The sequence below is a fragment of the Petaurus breviceps genome, unplaced genomic scaffold, assembly GCF_028583685.1.
Source record: "Petaurus breviceps papuanus isolate PSGF00001 unplaced genomic scaffold, PetGlider_PUasm1.0 37, whole genome shotgun sequence".
Classification (NCBI taxonomy): Eukaryota; Metazoa; Chordata; class Mammalia; order Diprotodontia; family Petauridae; genus Petaurus; species Petaurus breviceps.
Window position 1 is genome coordinate 40,815,281 of NW_027186296.1, and position 22,585 is coordinate 40,837,865.

Genomic DNA, 22,585 nt, shown 5'->3' on the forward strand with positions numbered 1-22,585 from the left:
GGGGGGGGGGGATCTTTTTCAGGAGGTGATCAGTGGATTCTTTCAACCTCTATTTTGCCTTTTGGTTCTAGAACATCAGGGCAATTTTCCTTGAGAATTTCTTGGAAGATGATTTCTAGGTTCTTTCCCTGATCGTGGCTTTCAGGTAGTCCAAATCATTTTTAAATTAACTCTCCTGGATCTATTTTCCAGGTCAGTGGTTTTTCCCATGAGATATTTCACATTGCCTTCTATTCTTTCATTTGTTTGGATCTGTTAACATCATCTTGATTTCTCTTATAGTCACTAGCTTCCCTTTGCTGCAATCTAAATCTGAGGGAACAGTTCTCCTCATTGAGCTTTTGAAATTCTTTTTCCATCTGGCAAATTTGGCTTTTTAAAGGCATTCCTCTCCTCATTGCCTTTTTGAGCCTCTTTTGCTAATTGGGTGTGTCTGTTTTTTAAGGTGTGATTTTCCTCAGTCAGGCTGTTGACTCTCAGTTTGTAATTTTCTTGCATTGTTCTCATTTCTCTTCCCAATTTTTCCTCCACTTCTCTTATCCGCTTCTTAAGGTCCTCTGTGGCCTGTAACCAACTTGTATTTACCTTTGAAGCTTTTGGTGCAGGAGTTCTGACTTCACTATCTTCCTCCTATTCCATGCTTTGCTCCTTTTTGGACCAAAATAGGAGTCTACTGTTGGAGTCTTATTTTTGTTTGCTTCCTTTGCCTGGTCATGTCGCCCCTCAGTCACTTGACCCCTGAACTTTTTGCCATAGTAGGACTCTGCCACCAGACAGGGGAGCTTTCGTCCCAAACACTGGGGTTTTCTCAGTTGCCGGAGGATTAGTTGGGTGTCCTCTCTGAGGCCTCCACGCGCTTTGGCAAGCTGGTCACACACCCCAGGACCTCCACCCTAGACTGCAATCCAGATCCAAACAGGTTAAAGCAAGAGCAATTACCTCTCAGACTGGTCTCTTTGTCCCCCTACACTCTGCAGTCCAGGAGCTGAAGCTGCCATGTGTCGCTGGCTGTGCCAGGAGTCTCAGTGGCTTCTCCCCCTGATGGGGGAGACCCTAAATACTGGTCCCGAAGTCCACACTGCACTGACCTCTCACTTTGTCCTTAGCATCTGTGTGTTGATGAATCTGGAAATGACCACAGCTACTGGTGATCTGGAGTCCCTCCAGTGGGTGGCTGGTCAGGCCTGCCCTGGGACTAAAACCTCAGGCTCACCAGGGGCCTGGGCTCGACTCCCAGAGCACTTCGTGGCTGATTCCTGCCAGCCTTTGGGGCTGTCTTCAGTGGGAGTTTAGCTTCTCTGTGTCATTTTGTGGGTTCTGCAGCACCAAAGTTTGTTTAGAGTCCCCTTTTACATGGATTCGGGAAGGTGGAAGCCGAAGCCGCAGGGAGGTCCTGCTTCTATTTCGCCATCTTGACTCTCTTCCTATCTTGAGTTTTCTGCAGTCCTAGGTGGGTAGAATTTCTGGAGTAGCTTTTTAGTATTTTATACGCTAATCTTTCCAAATGGCTTTCTATTCTAAATTTATTTGGGCAGAAGTTTTCTCTTTGCATATGGCTAAGGGTATTTGTATATTTCTTTTAACATGGGAAATTTTCATTTCAGTTAAGCCAGATTTGAGTTTTCATGATCAAATTTTTTTTTCAGTTTTTAGCATTTACTTTCACAAGAATTTGAGTTTGGAATTTTTTTCCTCCCTCCCTTCTACTCTCCCTAATACAGCATGCAATCTGATATAGGCTATACACGTGGAATCATATTAAACATTTTTCCACATTGACATGATCAGATTGTTTTTGTCCATCATTGTTAAACCTTATGAGAAGAGACATTTATTAAAAGACAAAATAAATGTGGGGAAAGAAAGATAACATGAATCAGGAATACTTAACAGGTAGGTTAAACTCCTACCTCTTATGTTTACTTAGGTACATGACCCTGAGGAAACTATTTAACCTTGACGTTAAACCACAGGCAGTGCACTAGCATTTATCTGTTTAAGTTGTAGACAGGCTATGTGGAGATAGTTCCCACAGTATTCCTCTTCATTAAAATCATAGATCTTTGGGTATTCACATATTTGCAAATTATAGGAAAGAAAGTAATCCCAAGAAATGTTAAAAATGTAAAATCAGGTACTATTGAAATTAAGTATTTTCATAATAGTGTACGAAAATTGTTTATATTTTTCTGCTTATAAAGCTTCTATAGGTAAAGCAGACTTTAGCATAGACTGGGTAACAGATGAACAATACAATTTCTACAAGGGTAGGGGTTTGACATTACTGTTAATAAAGAGTAAATTGCTATTTTTAACTTAGGATGGCATCAGAGCAGCTAAAAGAAATATTCAGATTGAAATTCAAGTGGCTGTACATAAGATTTATCAGCAGTTATCTGCAACTTTGGAGAGAGCCCTACAAGCAAATAAACACCACATTGGTAAGTGAACTGCCAGTAAAACTTCAGATGCAAATGGAAGTTGGTCATCAGTTTACAAATGTGGATTTACCATCATTGTAGCATTAGTGAATGAATTTGAAGAGAAACATTTCATCTTTATCTTGTATCCCTCAAGGAGATTCATTCAGTCATTATTTTTAAGCTTCTTCTGTGTGCCAGACAGTTGAAGGCCAGGTGTTTAGAATGCAGAAACAAAAATCAAACAATACCCTGGAAGGACTTACATTGTATAGGAGAAGACAAATATGTACATTTTTAGGTATGTACAGAAAAGATCTAGAATACTAGGTGGGAAGGGACACTGATAGCCAGGATAATAAAGATTTCATGTGAAAGGTGGAAGTTGAGCAAGGTCTTGAAAGGGAACCAAGAATTGTAAGAGGTAACACATGAGGGAGTACATTCTCAGCATGGGGGACAACCACTGCAGAGGCAGTAGTGATGATTTATTAGAGTGTGGTTGATGAAGAATGTATTTTTTTGAATTTTGACTGGAACCTAGAGAGCATGAAGGGCAGTAGCATAATAGGACTAGAAAGGCAAGTTGGCATCAGATTGTAAAGTGCTTTGGATATCAGATAGTTCATATTTGGCAAGAGGGAACCAGTAGAGTTTGGTAGAGGAGTGAGATGCTTTACAAAAGTCACTTTTAGTGTATGCTTCTTAAGAACAGGGACTGTTTTTGATTGTGTCTTTATATTCTCACTGCCTAGCACAATAGTGCCTTATATGTATATGTACATATATGTATATATATATGTATATACACACATGTGTAAGGCACAATAGTGTCATATATAGATACAGTAGGTGCTTAGTAAATGCTTATAGAATTGAATATTCAGCCACTAATTTGTAAGAAAATCATACTTTATGCTTTTTGAATATTATACTTTACTATGTTCACTCTTAGGGACTACCATCTAATTTAATCTTTTTACTTTGTTTTTTAGAAGCTCAACAACGTCTTCTCTTGGTAACAGTTTTTGCTCTGAGTGTTCATTACCAACCAGTTGATGTTTCTTTAGCAATTTCTACTGGTCTCTTAAATGTACTGTCGCAGTTGTGTGGCACAGACACTATGCTAGGGCAGCCTCTGCAGCTGTTGCCCAAAACTGGTGTTTCTCAGCTTAGCATAGCTTTGAAAGTAGCCAGTACAAGACTGCTACAGATTCTGGCCATTACCACTGGGTAAGCATTTTCTCTTTACTGTGCTTGTTCCTTCATTATTAGCAGCCCTAGCATTTACTAAACACTTAATTTATATATTCTACTAAAAGTTTTCTTTTTTTTTTTTTTTTGCCTTTTGGAGGGCAATTTGGGGTTAAGTAACTTGCCCAAGGTTACATGGCTAGTATTTTTGTGTGGGTGTTAAGTGTCTCAGGCCGGAACCGAACTCGGGTCCTCCCGACTCCAGGGCTAGCACTTTACTCACTGCGCCACCTAGCCGCCCCTAAAAATTTTCTTTTTCACATTAAAATATTTTTAAGATTGTGTTTTTTATTGTTTCCTCTGACCTCTTCTTTAGGACCTATGCTGACAAACTGAGTCCTAAGGTAGTACAATCCTTGCTCGATCTACTATGCAGTCAGTTGAAGAATTTGTTGTTACAAGCTGGTGTGCTGCTTATGGTTTCCTTTGGAGAAGGTGAAGAGGAAGAGGAAGAAGAGGAAGAAAAAAAGGTGGACCCTTGTGGAGATATTGAGAAGAGAGACTTCAGAGGTATCTTGTAACCTTAAAAATATTTCATTGATATCTTTTGTCATAATTTACTTGTATCTGTCCAATAATAGGAATACTGACTCAGAGGGTATGCTCAGCTTAATCACTTTTCTTGCATAATTCCAAACTGATGTTGAGAACTGTTAGATCATTTCACAGTTCCAACAATAGTCCAGCATGAACTATGGACATTTTTTTCGTCTCTTCCAATTTATATTGAAGTAAAACCTTGTTTTAATTAGAATTACTCTTTTAATGATGGGAGTAATACATTTTTATGTGATAATTTATAGTTTTCAGATCATCCTTTGAAAACTCTTCCCATTCCCTAAATACTTCTCTCTTAGGGACTAGCTCTTGGTATTACTTATTTGAGTCAGTTCTCTATTTTGGATGTCAGATTTTTATCAGTGTTGTTTGTGGATATTTTTCCCACTCTACTCTTTCTCTTCTATCCCTGTCTTCATTGATGCTATTCATGTGAAAGGTCTTAAATTTTATTTAGTCACAGTGTTCTGTGTTATCTGTTCTTTTGTCACTTGTTTGATTAAGAATTTTCCTCCTGCTCATTGTTGTAAAGAGTACCTGATTTTTTATCTTAAAATATTTTTATCGTATGTTAGTTTATACCTTGATCACATATCTATTTTGCGTTTATTATGATATATAGTATAAAATATTGGTCCAATTCTAGTTTCTTCCAAATTTTCATTTCCAATTTTCCCAGCAGTTCTTGGCAGAAAGGGCCAAGAGGTCCCTCAATAATTGATATTCTTGAATTCATGAAACACAGGACTAGTTTTCGATTGCTTCCGATTTTTTAATCTAGTTCTGTTTTGCTGATTTATGTTTTTTAACCAGTACCACTAATTTTGTTGACTAGTGCTTTTTGATATAGTTTGAAGTCCAGTAGTACTAGGCTCCTTTCATTTATACTTTTTCTAAGTATTTACTGTGAAATTCTGACCTTTAGTTTTTACAAATTCTAATAAGTATCCCTTTAGTACTTTGGGTTAGAATTAAATCTCACACTTAATTTAAATTGTATTGTCGCATTTATTATACCACAAGCAGGGTACATCAAGTCTATTTTATTTAAGTCTCCCTCTATTACCATCTTGAGTGTTTTTTTTAATAGTTGTATTTATATAAATCTAGTAGTTTTCTTAGTAGATTAATATCCTCTTATATCATACATTTGGTACTAATTTTGAATCAAATTTCTCTTACTATTTCTTGTTTTTAGAAATACTATTTAAAATGCTTATGATTTTCACGGCTTTGTTTTTATGTCTTACAATCTTGTTATAGCTACTAGTGTTTCAGTTATTGTCTTTGTTAATTTAGTGGAGTTTTCTAAATATCTGATCATGACATCTGCAAATAGGGATTTTCATAAGTTTTTATTACTGTTGTCTTAAATCATCAGTTATCAAGTACTTTTTCTCCTTTTCTCTTATTTGGCTAGAAGATGATAATTTTTATTTACCTTTCTTGAATTAAAAGTTTTTGGTGTTGCTGACCATAATTCATCTTTAAATAGTATTTCAAGGTTTACAAAGCACTTTTGGACCATAACTCTGTGAAATAAGTAGTATAAATATTGTTGTGTCTGTTTTACATGTGATGAGAGGAAGGCTTAGTTCAGTGACTTACCCAGGATAACTTACTTAGTAAGTCATTAAATATATATAAAGCTCTTATTGTGTGTGAGGCTCTGTGCTAAGCACTGAGATTAAAAAAAAAAAAGGTAGAGGACAGTCTCTTCCCTTGTGGAGCTCACAATCTCATGGGGAGACAACATGCAATTAATTATGTTTAAAAAAAGTATGTAGGGGAGGCCAGCTAGCACAGTGAGTAAGAGCACCGGCTCCAGTGTCGGGATGACCTGGGGATCAAATCTGGGCTCAGTATTAGCACCACACCCAGAAATAACTGGCCGTGTAACCTTGAGAAAGTTACTTAACCCCGATTGCTTTAAAAAAAAAAAAGTATGTATAGGATAAACCAACTGGGGTCAACAGCGGGAAGGCACTGGAATGAAGAGATTATAAAGGGTATCATATAGAAGGTGAACTTTTCAATAGCTCCAAGATGGCAGAGTAGAAGCAGACCTCCGACCAGCTCTGGCTTCCACTTTCCCCAGTCCATGTAAAAAGGGGCCTCTGAAGAAACTTTGGAACTACAGGACCCACAAAATGACACAGAGAAGCTAACCTCCCGCTGAGGACAGCCCGGCAGGCCAGCAGGAATCAGCCAGTACAGCGCTCTGGGAGCCGAGCCCAGGCCTCCTTGAGCCTGATGTTTTAGCCCCACTGTGGGACTCCAGATCAGCAGCAGCTGTGGCTGTTTCCAGATTTATCAACACAAAGATGCTAAGGTCAAAGTGAGAGGTCAGTGCAGTGTGGACTTCGGGACCAGTAGTTGGGAGTGTGTTGGCTTCTCCCCCAGGGCAGGAAGCCGCTGAGACTCCCGGCACAGCCAGCGCCACATGGCAGCTTCAGCTCCTGGACTGCAGAGTGTAGGGAGACCAAGAGACCAGTCTGAGAGGTAATCGCTCTTGCTTTAACCTGTTTGGATCTGGATTGCAGTCTAGGGTGGAGGTCCTGGGGTGTGTGACCAGCTTGCCAAAGTGCGTGGAGGCCTCAGAGAGGACACCCAACTAATCCTCCGGCAGCTGAGAAAACCCCAGTGTTTGGGACGAAAGCTCCCCTGTCTGGTGGCAGAGTCCTACTATGGCAAAAAGTCCAGGGGTCAAGTGACTGAGGGGCGACATGACCAGGCAAAGGAAGCAAAACAAAAATAAGACTCCAACAGTAGACTCCTATTTTGGGCCAAAAAGGAGCAAAGCATGGAAAATACAAGTTGGTTACAGGCCATAGAGGACCTTAAGAAGCAGATAAGAGAAGTGGAAGAAAAATCGGGAAGAAAAATGAGAACGATACAAGAAAATTACGAACTGAGAGTCAACAGCCTGACTGAGGAAAATCACACCTTACAAAACAGACTTAACTCAATTTTCAAAAAGGCAATGAGGAGAGGAATGCCTTAAAAAGCCAAATTTGCCATATGGAAAGAATTTCAAAAGCTCAATGAGGAGAATGTTTCCCTCAGATTTAGATTGCAGCAAACAGAAGAAATATACTTCAGTCCTAAGTCCATCAGTTCTCTTTTTAGAGGTAGATAGCATGTTTCATCATGAGTACTTTGTGTTGATTAGAATTATTAATTATTAAGTCTTTCAAAGTTTATAATCTTTATGATATTGCTTACTATTTTTAAGTCATTCTCCTGGTTCTGCTTACTTTACTTTGCATCAGTTCGTATAAATGTCTCCAGGTTTCCCCAAAACCATCTAGTTCTTAATTTCTCATTACCTTCATGTACCACAACTTGTTCTGCCATATTTTTGTACATATGGGTCCTTTTCCTCTTTCTTTGTTCTCTTTGGAGTACAGGCCTAGTAGTGGTATCACTGGGTGACCTTTTCTTTAATAATGTTTTTGATGTGTAATGATTCCTGAGTAGGCCTTTGGCCTCTTTGATCTTTTAAACCTGAACTATCTTTTCTGAAATAACCTCCTCTGAATTCATTCATATCAAAGTTGTTGAATATGAAAGTATATGTCAGTTTGGTTTGGATTATTTTGTAAAACTCTTCATAGACTCTCTACCTTTTTATCTCTACAATAGGTGTTGGTACACAAACTGCAGTAACTTTTGTGGTTCTTCTTTTGTTTGTGTTCATTATGAGCAATGAAAAATAGGATCACGTGGTCCATGAAATGATATCTCTTACTGACTTTGCTGAACAGTGAAGACAACTTCTCACTCCTTTGTTTCTCTCTCTAGAGAGAACCCATGGCCTTTCCTTGTGTTTAACTGCAACTTTTCCTTGTCTTCCGGTTTGATTTATAGCAAGAATATTTATATTGATGGTGTTCAGTTCATCTAACTATAGCATGTTGATTGGAAAGAGAGCTCACTTTTAAAATAAACCATATTACTGGTTTTTTTTTAAATGTCTTATTAATCCTCTTTCTCTCTCTTTTATTTTGGAGGGGGGCAAGGCAAGGCGTTTGGGATTAAGTAACTTGCCCAAGGTCACACGGCTAGTAAATATTAAGTGTCTGAGGCCGGATTTGAACTCGGGTCCTCTTGACTCCAGGGCTGGTGCTCTATTCACCGTGCCACCTAGCCACCCCCTCTCTCTTTTTAATATTATTGTTATTCCCCACCTGCCTCTAGAACCCTCCCTTGTGACAAATTAAGTAGTTAAAGAAAACACATAAACATATTGACTGTATCTGTGTGAAAAGCTCTCATTTTTCTGTACCTTTTGTTCATAACCTCTGCAAATAGGTGATAAGGCATACTTTTCCGTGAGAGTCCTTTGAATTTATGGATTGGTTACTGCACTGATCAGAATTCTTAAGTTTTTCAGTGTTTTCAATCAGTCAATCAATAAACATTTATTAAGCACCTACTGTTTGCCAGGTTGTGATCATTATGTAAATTGTTCTCATCATTTTGTCTCTCCACATCAGTTCATATGTATTTCCCTGTGTGTCTTGGAATTCTTGATATATGTGACATTTGTTATGGTGTAGTAAATATTCCATTACATTCATTTACCACAGTTTGTTTAATTGTTACACAGTGAGGGGCACTCAGTTTTCTTTTTAGTTCTTTGCTATTACAAAAAGTGTTGTTATAATTAGTTTTGTGCATATGAGACCTTTTCTTCTATCTTTGACCTCACTGAAATGTATGCCTACATTCGTAGTGCTCAGTCAAAGAATGCAATTGAGTGACTTTAAATATAATGCTAAGTTGTTTTCTGGAACATTTGTGCTAACCCACTGCTCCAACAATAAATTTAGTGTATGTCTTCCAGAGACTCTCTAATAGTTGTCATTTTTTTCCCCTTCCATCATCTTTGCCAATCTGATGGGTATCAGTTGAAACCACAGAATTGTTTTAAGTTCCATTGCTCTCATTTGTGATTTGGAGGATTCTTTCATATGCTTGTCAGTCACTTGCCTTTCCTCTTTGGAAAGTCGCATATAAAGATTTTCTTTCGTTTAACTTGTAGCTTTAATTCCATAAATGTAAAAGTTTTTATTTTTTATGTAATCGGATTTATCCTATATAATTTCCTCTTTCCTTTGTTTAGTTATGAATTCTTCTACTATTCTTAGATGTGCAAGGTCCCTTTATTTTCTAATTTTTTAAAATAATGTGATCTTTATATTTATGGCATTTATCCTTTTGGAGATCATTGTGGTTATATGATGTAAGGTATTATTCTAAGTCTTATTTTGTTTCAAACTGCTTTCTTGTTTTCCCAGCAGTTTTTATAAAAAAAAAAAAGATTATGTTTACTTTCCAGTATTTTGTGTCCTTTATAAAACACAATAAATGCTATTATACTAAATTGCTTCTGGGTCTTGCTTATATAAGATATCCCATTGACCAGTTTTTGTTTCTTTTTTTAGTCAATACCAAATATCTTTGATGATTAATGCTTTGTAATATAATTTGAGATCTAGTGATACTAGGACCCTTTTCATTCTTATTTTCATTTCATTATTTTCTTTGACTTTTCCTCTGGAGAAATTTTCCTATTATTTTTTCTAGTTTGATAATGTAATTCTTTGGTATTTTGATGAATGTGGCTGTACTGTAGAATTATTTATAAGATTATTTCTTGTTTTAAATTTGTGATATAACCTAAGCTTTTCTTTTAAATCTTCAGCTGTACTTAGAAAACAGCATGCAGCAGAACTACACTTAGGGGACTTTCTCGTTTTTCTACGAAGAGTTGTGTCTTCAAAAGCTATTCAGTCAAAAATGGCTTCTCCAAAGTGGACTGAAGTGCTTCTTAACATTGCATCTCAGAAGTGTTCTTCAGGTATTACATAGGCCTAAAAAAAGTTTGCATTACATATTTGTCTCATTCAGATAGTGATTGTGCTTAACAGTATTGAACAACTAACTTTATTTTGAGAATTTTTTTGAGAGATTTTAAATTTTCTCTTTAAATCTAAATCATGTTAACAATAACAGTTTTTCTTTTTCAGGTATTCCACTGGTGGGTAACTTAAGAACCAGATTACTTGCTCTCCATGTCCTTGAAGCTGTATTACCAGCTTGTGAATCTGGGGTCGAAGATGATCAAATGGCTCAGGTCTGTATTTTTTTTTTAAAGCAATTAGGGTTAAGTAACTTGCTCAAGATTACACGGCCAGGTGTTTCTGGGTGGGTGCTAAGTGTCTGAGCCCAGATTCGATACCCAGGTCATCCCGACACTGGAGCCGGTGCTCTTACTCGCTGTGCTACCTGGCCGCCCCTCAGGTCTGTATTTTTAAAATCACTCTTAAATGTCCTGTACAATATTCCAGAGCAATAAATGAAAATCAGTCAAGCATTTATTATCTGCAATGTGCCAGGGACTAGGCTGAGTGACAGGGGATATAAATACAAAGAACAAAACACTCCTTGTGTGGAATTTTTATCTTCATAGGGATGGATACAAGTACATATGAAACCTATACAGCATAAAAATAAATTTAATAAAAATTAACTACAGATTATGTATGATATTTGCTTAACTTCATATTGACATAGTATAACAAAACTTCAGATTCTCATATTACTTTGTTTTCTCTGCTATTCCTGACAAACAGTAGTAGAGGGAGATCAAAGGGATTGGGACCATTTAAGTTAAGCAGACCAATTTGTATGTAATCCTAAATGAGTCTTCACTATTGTCTGGTAATCCTTTATTCTTTCCAAAGCAGTTAATTCTAAACTTTCTTTGTATATGTCCTATACCATTCCTGATTCCTACGTGTCCCAAGCCCCTTCAGTCTTGGAATTACCCATGAACCACCTTCTCCCTCATGTCCCTGTTCATTGCACTTCTGTGTTCTTCAGAGTGCCCGCTTCATGTGGCATATACAGTCACCCCACCTAGCTGAGGCCCTTTCATCTAGACTAGTGGAAGGATTTCCGTACTGTTCTCCTTGCAGGTCCCATTCTTCCCTATCACCAGACCACCTTCCACACATCTGCCAAAGCAATATTCCTAAAGAACAGAACTGACAGTTTCCCCCCTCAGAAATTCTAGATAGTTCATCCAGTTTACAAGGAAGAATTTTATCAGCCTAATACTTAACAGTTCTCTACAATTGAGCTCTCTTTCTAATCTGATTTCTTACTAGTCTTCTATATGCATTCTCTGTGCCAGACAGACTGGCACGCTAGCTATTTTTGTGACTTCTCATGTCCGTTTTATGTTTTGGTGTATTTGGTCAGTGTTGTCTGGAATATGCTCCCTTCTGTCTTTGTCTCCCAACACAGCTCAGGTGCTCTTTCAACATGGTGCCTCTTCTGATCTGTCTTCCTTTGCCCCTTAGCAATTTGCACTCCTCCTCTTTTGAATTTATTTTGTAATTTGTTTTTAGTTATTTGTGTTTTGTTCCCCTACAAGAACGTAACTTCTTTGAGGGCAGAGGGCTGAGAATGTTTGGTTTTTGTCCTTGTATCTCCAATGTTTCGTGTTGTTCATAGTAGACATTAAACAAATGTAAGTTGAATTGAAGACAAAGATCTTTTTGAGCGAGATTCTGTGGTGTGGGGCAAAGGTACTCAAAACCCAATTCAGGTTATAAAAGACTTAGGAGAATGCCTTATGCTGGGCTATTTTTTGTGAGCATTAGCTTCTGGGTTTCTGTGCCTTTTAACACCAGCTAAGTGGTATCAGCTCCTCTGTATTTGTACTTTTTCGTGTTTCAGCTTTTCATCTTACTGATTTAGTGTTAATTCAGTCCTCATATTGTTCAAGTTATTTTTTATCTGCAGATTAGGTAATTTTGCAAGCTCCCTTTAATCTTTTCAGGACAACAAGATACTAGCGATAACAGGCTGCTCTGGAATCAGAAAGACTTGAGTTCAAATTCTACTTCAGATACTTTACTAGCTATATGACAAATCATTATAACTCTAAAGTTTCCTCATTTGTTAAAAGGAGATGATAATAGCACCTACCTTATAGGGTTGTTGTGGGGATCAAATGAGATATTTGTAAAGCTTTTAGCACAGTGCCTAACACATAGTAGGAGCTTAGTGAAAATACTTGCCATCCTTCTCCCATATACATAATAGATACTTAATATATTTTTGTAGAATGAATAAAGTTGATGTTTCATTATACTGAAAAAATTAACAAGGCTTCTAAAATGATTAACTTACCAACAGAAAGTAATATATTACCAAGTTATATAGTTTATTTTCTAATAACTCTTAAAATTGCTATTTTGCAATTAGACTTATTTATCTCTCTCTCTATCTTTTTCCCCCCTGCAATGCAACAGGTTGTTGAACGATTATTTTCCCTTCTCTCGGATTGTATGTGGGAGACACCCATTGCACAGGCCAAACATGCAATTCAGATCAAGGAAAAAGAGCAGGAAATGAAATTACAGGTAAATGATCTTTCTAACAATTATCTTCAGTTATTACTTGAAGTTAGCTTATTCTGAAATGCTAATAAGGCTTCATTTCTGATAGAAGCAAGGAGAATTAGAGGAAGAGGATGAAAACCTTCCTATTCAAGAAGTGTCCTTTGACCCAGAGAAAGCTCAATGCTGTTTAGTGGAAAATGGACAAATTTTAACCCATGGCAGTGGAGGAAAAGGATATGGGTTAGCTTCAACAGGGGTAACATCTGGATGTTATCAGTGGAAGGTTTGTGAAATTCCAGTGAACTTGTAGAATTTAATTTTGTCATTTTAAAAATAATTTTAGTGGTATATGAAAGATAACAGTTTTTTCTCTCTGTAATTCTTTATCATATAACTATATCTCATTCTAGCTAAAACTAATTAAAAGTCCCCATTGGGGAAGAGTTAGAAATTCTAAAACTCATTTAAATACTCCTTAATAAATCTCAGTAAATTCAAGCTTGTTAGTGAGATGTGAATAGAGATCAAGATGGACCACTTAAGATAGTCTTGGAAGGATGATTGAGAGTTGCTTAAAGGATAGAATAAAAAAAAACTGCAGATACAAAAACTGGAACAACCTTATTTATGACTTTGTTTTAAAGTGACAAAAATGGATCATATATTCACACATTGTATGTTATTTTAATTTTAATATTGCTTCCTTGAGTATTTAAGCGTTGATTATAGATAGAACTCCATTTCCTTAAATGTAGATTAATGTAATTAATTAGTATATTTAAAGGTTTATTTAATATTATGTATAAAGGTACATATAAAAGTATATAAAGGTTTACTTAATATTAATGAAAATTATTGATTTTATTTTAGTTTTACATTGTAAAGGAAAATCGTGGTAATGAAGGCACCTGTGTTGGAGTTTCTCGATGGCCAGTACATGATTTTAACCATCGCACTACCTCAGATATGTGGTTGTATAGAGCCTACAGTGGTAACCTGTATCATAATGGAGAACAGACTTTGACATTGTCCAGTTTTACTCAAGGAGATTTTATCACTTGTGTGTTGGATATGGAGGCAAGAACTATTTCCTTTGGCAAAAATGGAGAGGTACTAAGATTTATTTATAAGATTCATACTGTCTGCGGTTTAGTATATATTCAGCTTGTTTATTTGGGGGCTGAGCTCCAGTTTATAGATTATCTGCTCTATCCTTGATTCTCTTTTTTCATCTTACTGCTTCCTTTTCCTGTGTTGCAATAATTATTAGTATCTACACCACAGAGCAGGGAACAAAAAAGAAGAGGTTGTGTAATTCCATTTGATAAAAGTTGTTGAAAATAATGCTTAAATTAGCATTTGTGTAATTTCCCCAGTTAGAAATGATAATCAAGAACTGGTTGTCCTTTCTTTGTGTGGCGGATTTGCATAAATTCTTATTGTGAATTTTACTAAGGAAAATTTTATTTCATAAAAATCCAGAGTGTTTTAGAATTTTAGAGTTGGAAGGGACCTTAGAGGTCATCCGATCAAACTTCTGCATGTTGTAGGAATTCTTTCTACTGCTTCTCTAACAGGCTATAATCCAATTGTTGCTTGAATATGTCTAGGGGCAAAGAACATGTTATTTCAAACATTTTCCATTCTATTTGTGGACTGCTTAAATTGTTAAGGAGGCATATTTCAGTAAATTCTTTTTCCTAGTTCTGCCCTATGGAGCTACATAGAATAAATCTAATCCTGTTTCCAGAAGGCAGACCTTCAGATATTTTTAAATATCTGTTGTCCTGTTCTGAAATCTTTTAGACAAACATCTTTAGTTCCTTAAAACTGTTATTCAGATACTGTGCCCTCAAATCTTCTCCCCAGCTAGGTGACCTTCCTCTCAAGTTTGTGAATGTTCCTCTTAAATGTGGCAAACCTAACTGAATGCAGTAATCCATATGTGGAATGACCAGCACAGAGTATGGCAGGACTCAGTAAACTCAAGCTTTTTAATAAGATGTGAGTAGAAATTAAGATGGACTGCTTAAGATAGTCCTGGACTATCCTGGATAGTCCTCCTTTGTCCTGGACACTGTGCCTATATTAATGAAATCTAAATTCTAAATAGCCTTTTTTTTTTTAAGTCAGATATCACCTTGTCTATTCATTGAGCTAACAGTCAACTAAAAATCCTGTAGTATTATAGGGTTAGAGCTATAAGAGACCTTAGAGATTATCTCATTGAAACTTTGAGTCTTTGAAGCTAGATCGTCTTCTCTTCCTGTGCATTTGCCTTTTTTCACCCTCTGTGCAGGACTCCACACATTTATTTCTTGCTAAATTCAATCCATCTTTGGAGCCTTTGAAAGATTTTATGAATCTTGTATTTTGTTGTTCAAAATATCTTTCTCAGTTTTGTGTCTGATGTGAAATTATACCTGCAATGTTTTTATTCAATTAATTGCTAAAATGTTGAGTATAATATGATCAATTTCAGCATCCTGTTATAAACCTCTAGAGCTCTCCCTCCTGCTTGACATCTATCAATTAACACTTTGGGTGCTGTTGTTCAACCAGTTAAGAATCCATCTAACTTCATGATCACTTCTTCCCTGTTTTTTTTTCATCTTGTCCACAAGAAAAAAAAAAAGGAATTTTGTCATATCTTGCTGAAATCCAAATTTATGTCTATATAACATTTCCCTGATACAATGGTCTAGCAACCAATCCAACAAAGGAATTATAGTTAGTTTGCTATGCTTTCTTCTAGTTGTTATAATTTTCCTTTCTGGGTCCTCAAAATCCATTTGATTGTTCTAGAATTGTCCTAGAGATTATCATAAAGCTTTCTGATATATGGTTTGTGGTATTCTCATCTTTCCCCTTTTAGAAAATTGAGTTAGAAATTATCCTCATCCTGTTAGTTCTCTTGATCTACACAGTTTCTCCAAAAACTACAGATAACAATTTAGCAATGGCACAAACAGGTTCTTAAAAAAAAGTTCTGGATATAATTTATTAGGACAAGGGACTTGAACTCATTTAGACTCAGGTGTTTGCTTACTCCTTGTAGTTTTATTCCCCACCTATCCCTATATTCTCTCATTTCTAGTTTGAAAATAATTTTTCTTGATAGGGAGTATTGAATTGAAATAATTGACTAGTGGTTCTTTGTTATTTATTAAAATTATACCATCAACTCAAACTAACGACTTTTTTCCTTTCCTTTTCCTTATGGACAATCTACAAAGTCTTTTGTTGTGCTCAGTGTCATAGTCTTATGTTCTCTGAAACTGACAAGCTTTTAGGGCTGTAACAGTGACTCAGAGAGTGTTCTTGGGGACATAGTATCTATTGATTTGGGGTATATCTTTTCGTCATAACTTCCCCCTTGTACCTTATGCATTATACTCATTTACACTCAGAATATCTCAGGAACATATAACACAACTCTTTTGATACTATTTCTAGCAATTGGGGAAATAACAGAACATGCAAACTCATACAAATGATAGGCTCATGGGTCCTAATATTCTTGCCTATATTGCCCAGCCGCTTTCACAAGCTTCACTTTGATTTCAAGAACATTTCCGTTAATCACATTATCTCTTTAGATGCTCACATCTTTGTCTTCACCAAGATAATTTATACTTGTATTGCCACAGTCTTATTTTGAGAACTTTCCGTTCTTTTATATGAGTCTTTGGCTATTCCTCATCCCCCCCACGCTCTGCTAAGCATTTTAATGTATACTTTCCTATCTTAGGGTATGTGTCTGACTATGCCTTGAATTCTCTAATTTGACTATTATGACATGCTCCCATTTTCCCAAGGTTCGTATTCCTTTAACTTCATCAATTCTTTCATCTTAATCAGTACTAAGTTTAGATTAACAGTTAATTTCATTGCAGTTACTAGGTGCTAAAAGGTAAAGGTTGTTAAGAAAAGAAGCCAGTAATTTATAAGATAGCCTCTTTTTTCAGAATGAGATATCTAGCAGACATTCTAGTTGAATTCCCTTATCCTTACTGTTATCTTGCTTCATTACCAATTTTGTGATCTGTTTGAAGTAAGCATCATCTTCTCCATTCATTTAGGGATCCTATAGCATATTCCTAAGGTGTTATTACCTATAGACCTTTTAGGTAGAAACTGCATTGTTTGATTCTTTAATTTTTCTTTCCTTTTTTTCTCATCAATGTTCACATCTAGGAGCCCAAACTAGCTTTTGAAGATGTGGATGCAGCAGAGTTGTATCCTTGTGTAATGTTCTACAGCAGCAATCCTGGAGAAAAGGTATTTAAAAATAGGGAATAGCTACTGCTTTGGTTGTCACTAATTTCTGATGTAATTTATAAATCTGTGCAGATGTTTTCTTTTCTTCTCTTCTCTCCCTTGCCTCCCAGCTTTTCCCCTCTGGGGACCAGTAATCAAATCAATACTAGCTTTCTTGGAAATGACATTATCTATTAGTTGTCCTGTGAATCTACTTATGATCCCTGTGATTTCCTAGTCTACAGTATCCCTCCCCTCCCTGGCCACTACTTCCTTTTGAATTTTTTTCACTTATTAGAACATACATTCCTTGAGACCAGGGTCTATCCATTTTTGTGTCTAAGCGACAGCACTTAGCAAAGCGTCTGGCACATAGGAAGCACTTAAAATTCTTTTTTGCTTCTTCATATATTTGATGAAGTTATATTCTCTTTGATAAACAAAAACCTATTTAACTAGGTTTTCATATAGTAAAAATTAAGTAATTTAAAAGGTGTTTTATTGTCGGAAAGTTGTATTTTTTCTTTGACTTCTAAAGTACCATTTTAAAAAGGTTCTTTTCAGTTCATTACACATTCCCTGGTAGGCTGAAACAATGTTGAAACCGTTCTAAAGTACCTAATTTAAGGGGCAGCTAGGTGGTGCAGTGAATGGAGCACTGGCCCTGGAGTCAGGATCCGGCCTCAGACACTTAACACAAAAACTAACCCTATGACCTTCAAGTCACTTAGCCCCAATTGCCCTCCAAAAAAAAAAAGTACCAATTTATTAAGTAAATTTTTTAAAATATATGGTTCATTATAAAATCCATAAGCAATCGGAGAATTTTAAAATGAAAAAAAAATTGTTTTGGCTGCTGGTTAAATACTGAATGGTTCACAGAGCATTTAGGTGTAGACTTAGGTCAGGGAGAGAATTTGTATAATCATTGACAGCATTTCATGGTTCCATGTTTTAATTTTTATTTTCTAGTCCATACTATACCATTATTTTTTCTTGAATTTACATTATGACCTATGTAGAGGACATTTTTGGCAATTTTTTTTCTCTCTGCCTCATTATGTTAAGAACATTGGCTGAACTATTAAGTAAAATACTTAATAGTTACAAAATATTTCACATTGATTTAAGTTTCATTCTTGTAGACCCACTATGAGGTAGATAATATAGATATTACTATATCCCTTTTACAGATTAGGTTGTTGTCTAGTCTTTTCATTCATGCCCTACTGTTTGTGACCCCATTTGAGGTTTTCTTGGCCAAGATACTGGAGTGGTTTTTTCTTTCCTTCTTCAGCTCATTTTACAGATGAGGAAACTCAGACAAAGGTTAAGTGTATGTCCAGGGTCACACAACTAGTAAATGTCTGAGTGAATTTGAACTCAGGTCTTCTTGACTTTAGGCCTGGCACTCTATCCAATGTGACACCCACCTTCCCTACCAATCAGGTTCCTGAAATTTTAAGTGACCTTTTAAAGGTCACATAGTGATGATGATAGCTAACATTTACATGGCACTCACCATGAGCTAGGCATTGTGTCAAGTGCTTTACAATTATTTCATTTAATCTTCTTGACAACCCTAGGAAGGTAGGTGCTATTATTATCTCTCTTTTAAAGATGAAGAAACTCAGACAGATATTGAATTGCCCAGGGTCTCACAGTTAGTATCTATGGCTGAATTTGAACTTAGGTTTTTCTGACTCCTGGCCCAGTACTTTATCTACTATGTCACCTAACTGCCCCAGAATAGCAAGTGAGGGGTCTTTCTGGGACTTGATCCTGAAGTTTTCTGACTTGGATTCCAGTTCTCTTTCTGCTTTCCAGTGATGTGCTTTATTCTGAATGGGAGGCTTGAAGTTTTGTTGCTGATCTAAGAAGAGAATTTCATTGCTTAGTAGAGATGCTGATTTTAAACATGAATGGAACAATATTTGATTTCTCGTCTTATTATTTAGATTTTTAATCATTGGTAATGTCAGGTAAATGCTTTCTTTTATTTTGAAGTCGCTACTGTTTGTTAGAATTAAAGTCTTTAGAAATCTGTGAGATGTATAAAATCCCTATAGTGTCTTGGAATAAAAGCATAGCTCTTTCTTGAACATTCAAGGGTTCAGTTTGGTATTAGTGTTCATATTTTTAAAGATTTTAATTCCATCATGCATATGTATGCACACACATAAACACAACCTCAAAATTGAAAATAATTTAATGTGTACTCCAGATTGTTTGGATAACTCTAACTTTATGATTCTTCTAACATGGTAAACCATGATATTCTGATATTCCTAAATGGAAGCATAATGTCATAAGGAAGAATGAAAATAACAGGAGGCCTCTTTTCTCCTCCCCCCAAAGTTAGTTAGTAATTTCTTAGGGAGGTAGAATTGCAGGTCATCTTTCTGTGACATGAGGTAACTTTTTCATGAATATTTTATCCATAAGATTGGTCTTGAGGGGAAGAGAAAGACCATTTAACTCCTGTTACTTTAGTTCTTCCTTATGACATTCTAATATTTTCATTTGGGTATACTGGAATATAATGGGTAACATATTCCAAAAACCATTGAACCAGAGTATATATTCAATTACTTTCAACTCTGAGCTATTTCTTTCTAGCTAGTGAACCTTAGAGGTATATTTGGGATATTGATCTAGCTTAACATGTAGTTGGTATAATGAATAGAGTTCGGGACTTGGAGTCAGGAATATTTGAATTCAAATCCTGCCTCTCTTGTTTACTAGCTATGTAACCCTGCACAAGTTACTTAAATCTTGCCATCCCACTTTGCTCATTTATAAAATGGAGATTATATTGACACTTACCTTATGGTTAAAATGAAATAACATGTAAATAGTGCTTTATAAACCTTAAAGCCATGTAAATGTTAGTTATTAGGAATTTCTCAAGTAGTAAAACTCATAATTTCTACTCTTTGATCCTTAAGTCTTGCAAGAGAATCTCAGGATTGACTCTTGTGGGGTAGTCTAAGCTGAAGTGTTTCAATCTCACAAAGATTGGCCATGGAGCAGATAGTCATACAGGGTATATACCTTGACCTCAATTCACTTTTAGAATAGACCCAGATTTTATGGAATTGTTCTAGTTTATTAGGGTTCCCAAACCAAGAGAAATCGTGTAACCAAGAAACTTTCACTTTAGAACAGGGGATCATAATCTACAGTCCATGGAAATACATTTCAGAGGGTTTTTGAACTTGGATGGAAAAAAATTACATACTCATTTTTACTAATGTCTGGCAGAAATATAGCATTCCCTTCAATCATTTAAAGACATTGTCTTGAGAAAGAGGTCTGTAAGCTCTATCAGATTGCCAAAGGGACCTGTGACACAAATCTTAAGAACCCTTCATCTAGAGGACATGAATGCTGACTGGCAGATCTGACATAGTCTCTTAAACTCAAGAGGTAAACCTCATGCTATAGCTTAAGCGAATATTCAAGATTAAAACTTGTAATTATGGCTTTGGTTTAGCAGCCTACTTAATATTTTGGAATGGTAAAATTGCTAGTTTTTATGGTTATTTGTTAATTTGATATTTGACTAATCTCTTTTTCTTTCTTTAGGTGAAGATCTGTGATATGCAAATGCGAGGTACACCCAGAGACTTGCTTCCTGGAGATCCGATATGTAGTCCTGTAGCTGCAGTGCTTGCTGAGGCCACTATTCAACTTATCCGTATTCTTCACCGGACAGATCGTTGGACACATTGCATAAATAAGAAAATGATGGAAAGATTACATAAAATTAAGATGTGCGTTAAAGAAACTGGTCAGAAACTAAAGAAAAGTCGCTCAGTTCAAAGCCGGGAGGAGAATGAGATGAGAGAGGAAAAAGAGAACAAAGAGGAAGAGAAAGGTAAACATAGTAGGCACGGTCTTGCTGACCTCTCTGAGCTGCAGTTGAAGACACTCTGCGTAGAGGTGTGGCCTGTGCTTGCAGTGATAGGTGGAGTTGATGCCGGTCTGAGAGTTGGAGGTCGATGTGTTCACAAGCAGACCGGGCGTCATGCCACTTTACTTGGCGTGGTCAAAGAAGGTAGTACATCTGCCAAGGTCCAGTGGGATGAAGCAGAAATTACTGTCAGGTATGATATATTCAAGTAAACTTCGAATAGTTGAACAAAGTGTCAGCTATAGAAGATAAGTAGCATATATTTTAAATGATATACTCATGAGCTTTTACCTTTTGAAAAATAGTTTTATTGTTAATTCTATGATTTTAGGTGATCATATTCATTTCTGATGCAACGATAATTGAAAAAGTGTGTGTGTGTGTGTGTGTTTATACTTAGCATCTTGTTTGCAGGTATTTTCACAGATGAGGTAAGCGGTTTAAGATTTAGCTGTACTTATTTATTTATATCAAGCATTGATTTTGGTCATTTCATGTGAACAGGATAGAAGGAAGGACCAGGACAGGGGTGGTGAGCCTACGGCCTTGGCCTCATGTGGCCTTCTAGCTCCTTGGTTCCTTTTGACTGAGTCCAGTTTTACAGGACAAATAATTCATTAAGGGGATTTGTTCTGTGAAATTTGGATTTAGTCAAAGGGCCACCCTTAAGGACCTAGAGGGCCATATGTGGCCTCAAGACTGCAGCTTCCTCAAACCTGGGATAGGATAATCCAGGTTGGTTAATTACATTATAGCTTAGAAGGTCTTTGAATTGGGGTATGGGAAAATTTGAATTAGGTTTTGGATTGTTTGGGATTTTCACTTATTTTTGCTTTATCTTGCCTCTATTAACATAGACCATTAAATTATTGTTTTACATGTGTAATTATATCCCTTACTGAGGAAATAATTTGTGTAGAAATGAAAGTGATACAATCTATAAAACTATTAATAATTGTTATTATTATAATAAACGAACCTAAATATGTGTGTGTGATTTTGAAAAACTGAATTTGTGTCTTTCGTATAAGTCCTATGCTCAGAAGAAGTTTTCAGGCTACTTTGAACTTCATTATTAAGGGAATTCTATAGATTTATTTTATATAGCTCTCTACTTGATAATTGAATCTATTCTTCATAATGATTCTTCAATATAATAACCTCCTGGCTTTGGCATTTTATTGCTAATAACAGCAGTGAGTAATCACCCTGTGGGTATTACTGAGCTATCTTTTATACCTCTTTTGAACTTTGCTACAACCCAGTAAGGTAGAAACTAAGATGGTATTATCTCCATTTTACAGATGGGGAAATTGAGGCTTATAAAGAACTTGAGTGACTTGCTTATGCTTGTATAGCCAGTAAGTTCCAGAGGCAGATTTTGAAAGCTAATAGTTCTCTTCTGACTCTGAGGCCAGCACTTTTTCACTGCACCAGGCTGCCTTTCACCTGATAATTTGTATTTAGACTGTACAGTTTTCATGTTTTCTTTGCTTGCTTCCCCTTTAAGTTTTATGCTTATCTTACAGTAGTGTTTAGGAAAGCCTTTAAGTAATGAAATAAACTTGTATTAATAATTTTTCTCAAGCAACCTGTTGATGACAAGTGTTAACTCTTTTCATACAATCTCTTATTTTGAAGGATAGAATCCATTTAAAAAATGTGGGTTTATTGAAATCATAAGTGATAGTAACCACTATTCAGTTTATCATACTACCTATTGTTATATCTAATTGAGATGCCAAATATGTCATCCC

General features: G+C 36.1%; 1 protein-coding gene across 6 annotated transcripts in view; it reads left to right on the forward strand.

Moving 5' to 3' along the window:
• The window catches only part of HERC1 (HECT and RLD domain containing E3 ubiquitin protein ligase family member 1), a 221,356-nt gene that overhangs the window by 108,210 nt on the left and 90,561 nt on the right, over nucleotides 1-22,585 (forward strand). For 5 of the 6 annotated variants that reach the window (XM_069098343.1, XM_069098348.1, XM_069098345.1 and 2 more), the window contains exons 28-37: nucleotides 2,321-2,441; nucleotides 3,416-3,653; nucleotides 3,991-4,184; nucleotides 9,943-10,098; nucleotides 10,268-10,374; nucleotides 12,563-12,673; nucleotides 12,759-12,935; nucleotides 13,523-13,762; nucleotides 16,850-16,933; nucleotides 20,501-21,021. In XM_069098343.1, the coding sequence (XP_068954444.1) occupies nucleotides 2,321-2,441; nucleotides 3,416-3,653; nucleotides 3,991-4,184; nucleotides 9,943-10,098; nucleotides 10,268-10,374; nucleotides 12,563-12,673; nucleotides 12,759-12,935; nucleotides 13,523-13,762; nucleotides 16,850-16,933; nucleotides 20,501-21,021 (1,949 nt within the window). The remainder of the gene's footprint in view (nucleotides 1-2,320; nucleotides 2,442-3,415; nucleotides 3,654-3,990; nucleotides 4,185-9,942; nucleotides 10,099-10,267; nucleotides 10,375-12,562; nucleotides 12,674-12,758; nucleotides 12,936-13,522; nucleotides 13,763-16,849; nucleotides 16,934-20,500; nucleotides 21,022-22,585) is intronic. The other variant, XM_069098344.1, reaches the window with a different exon arrangement.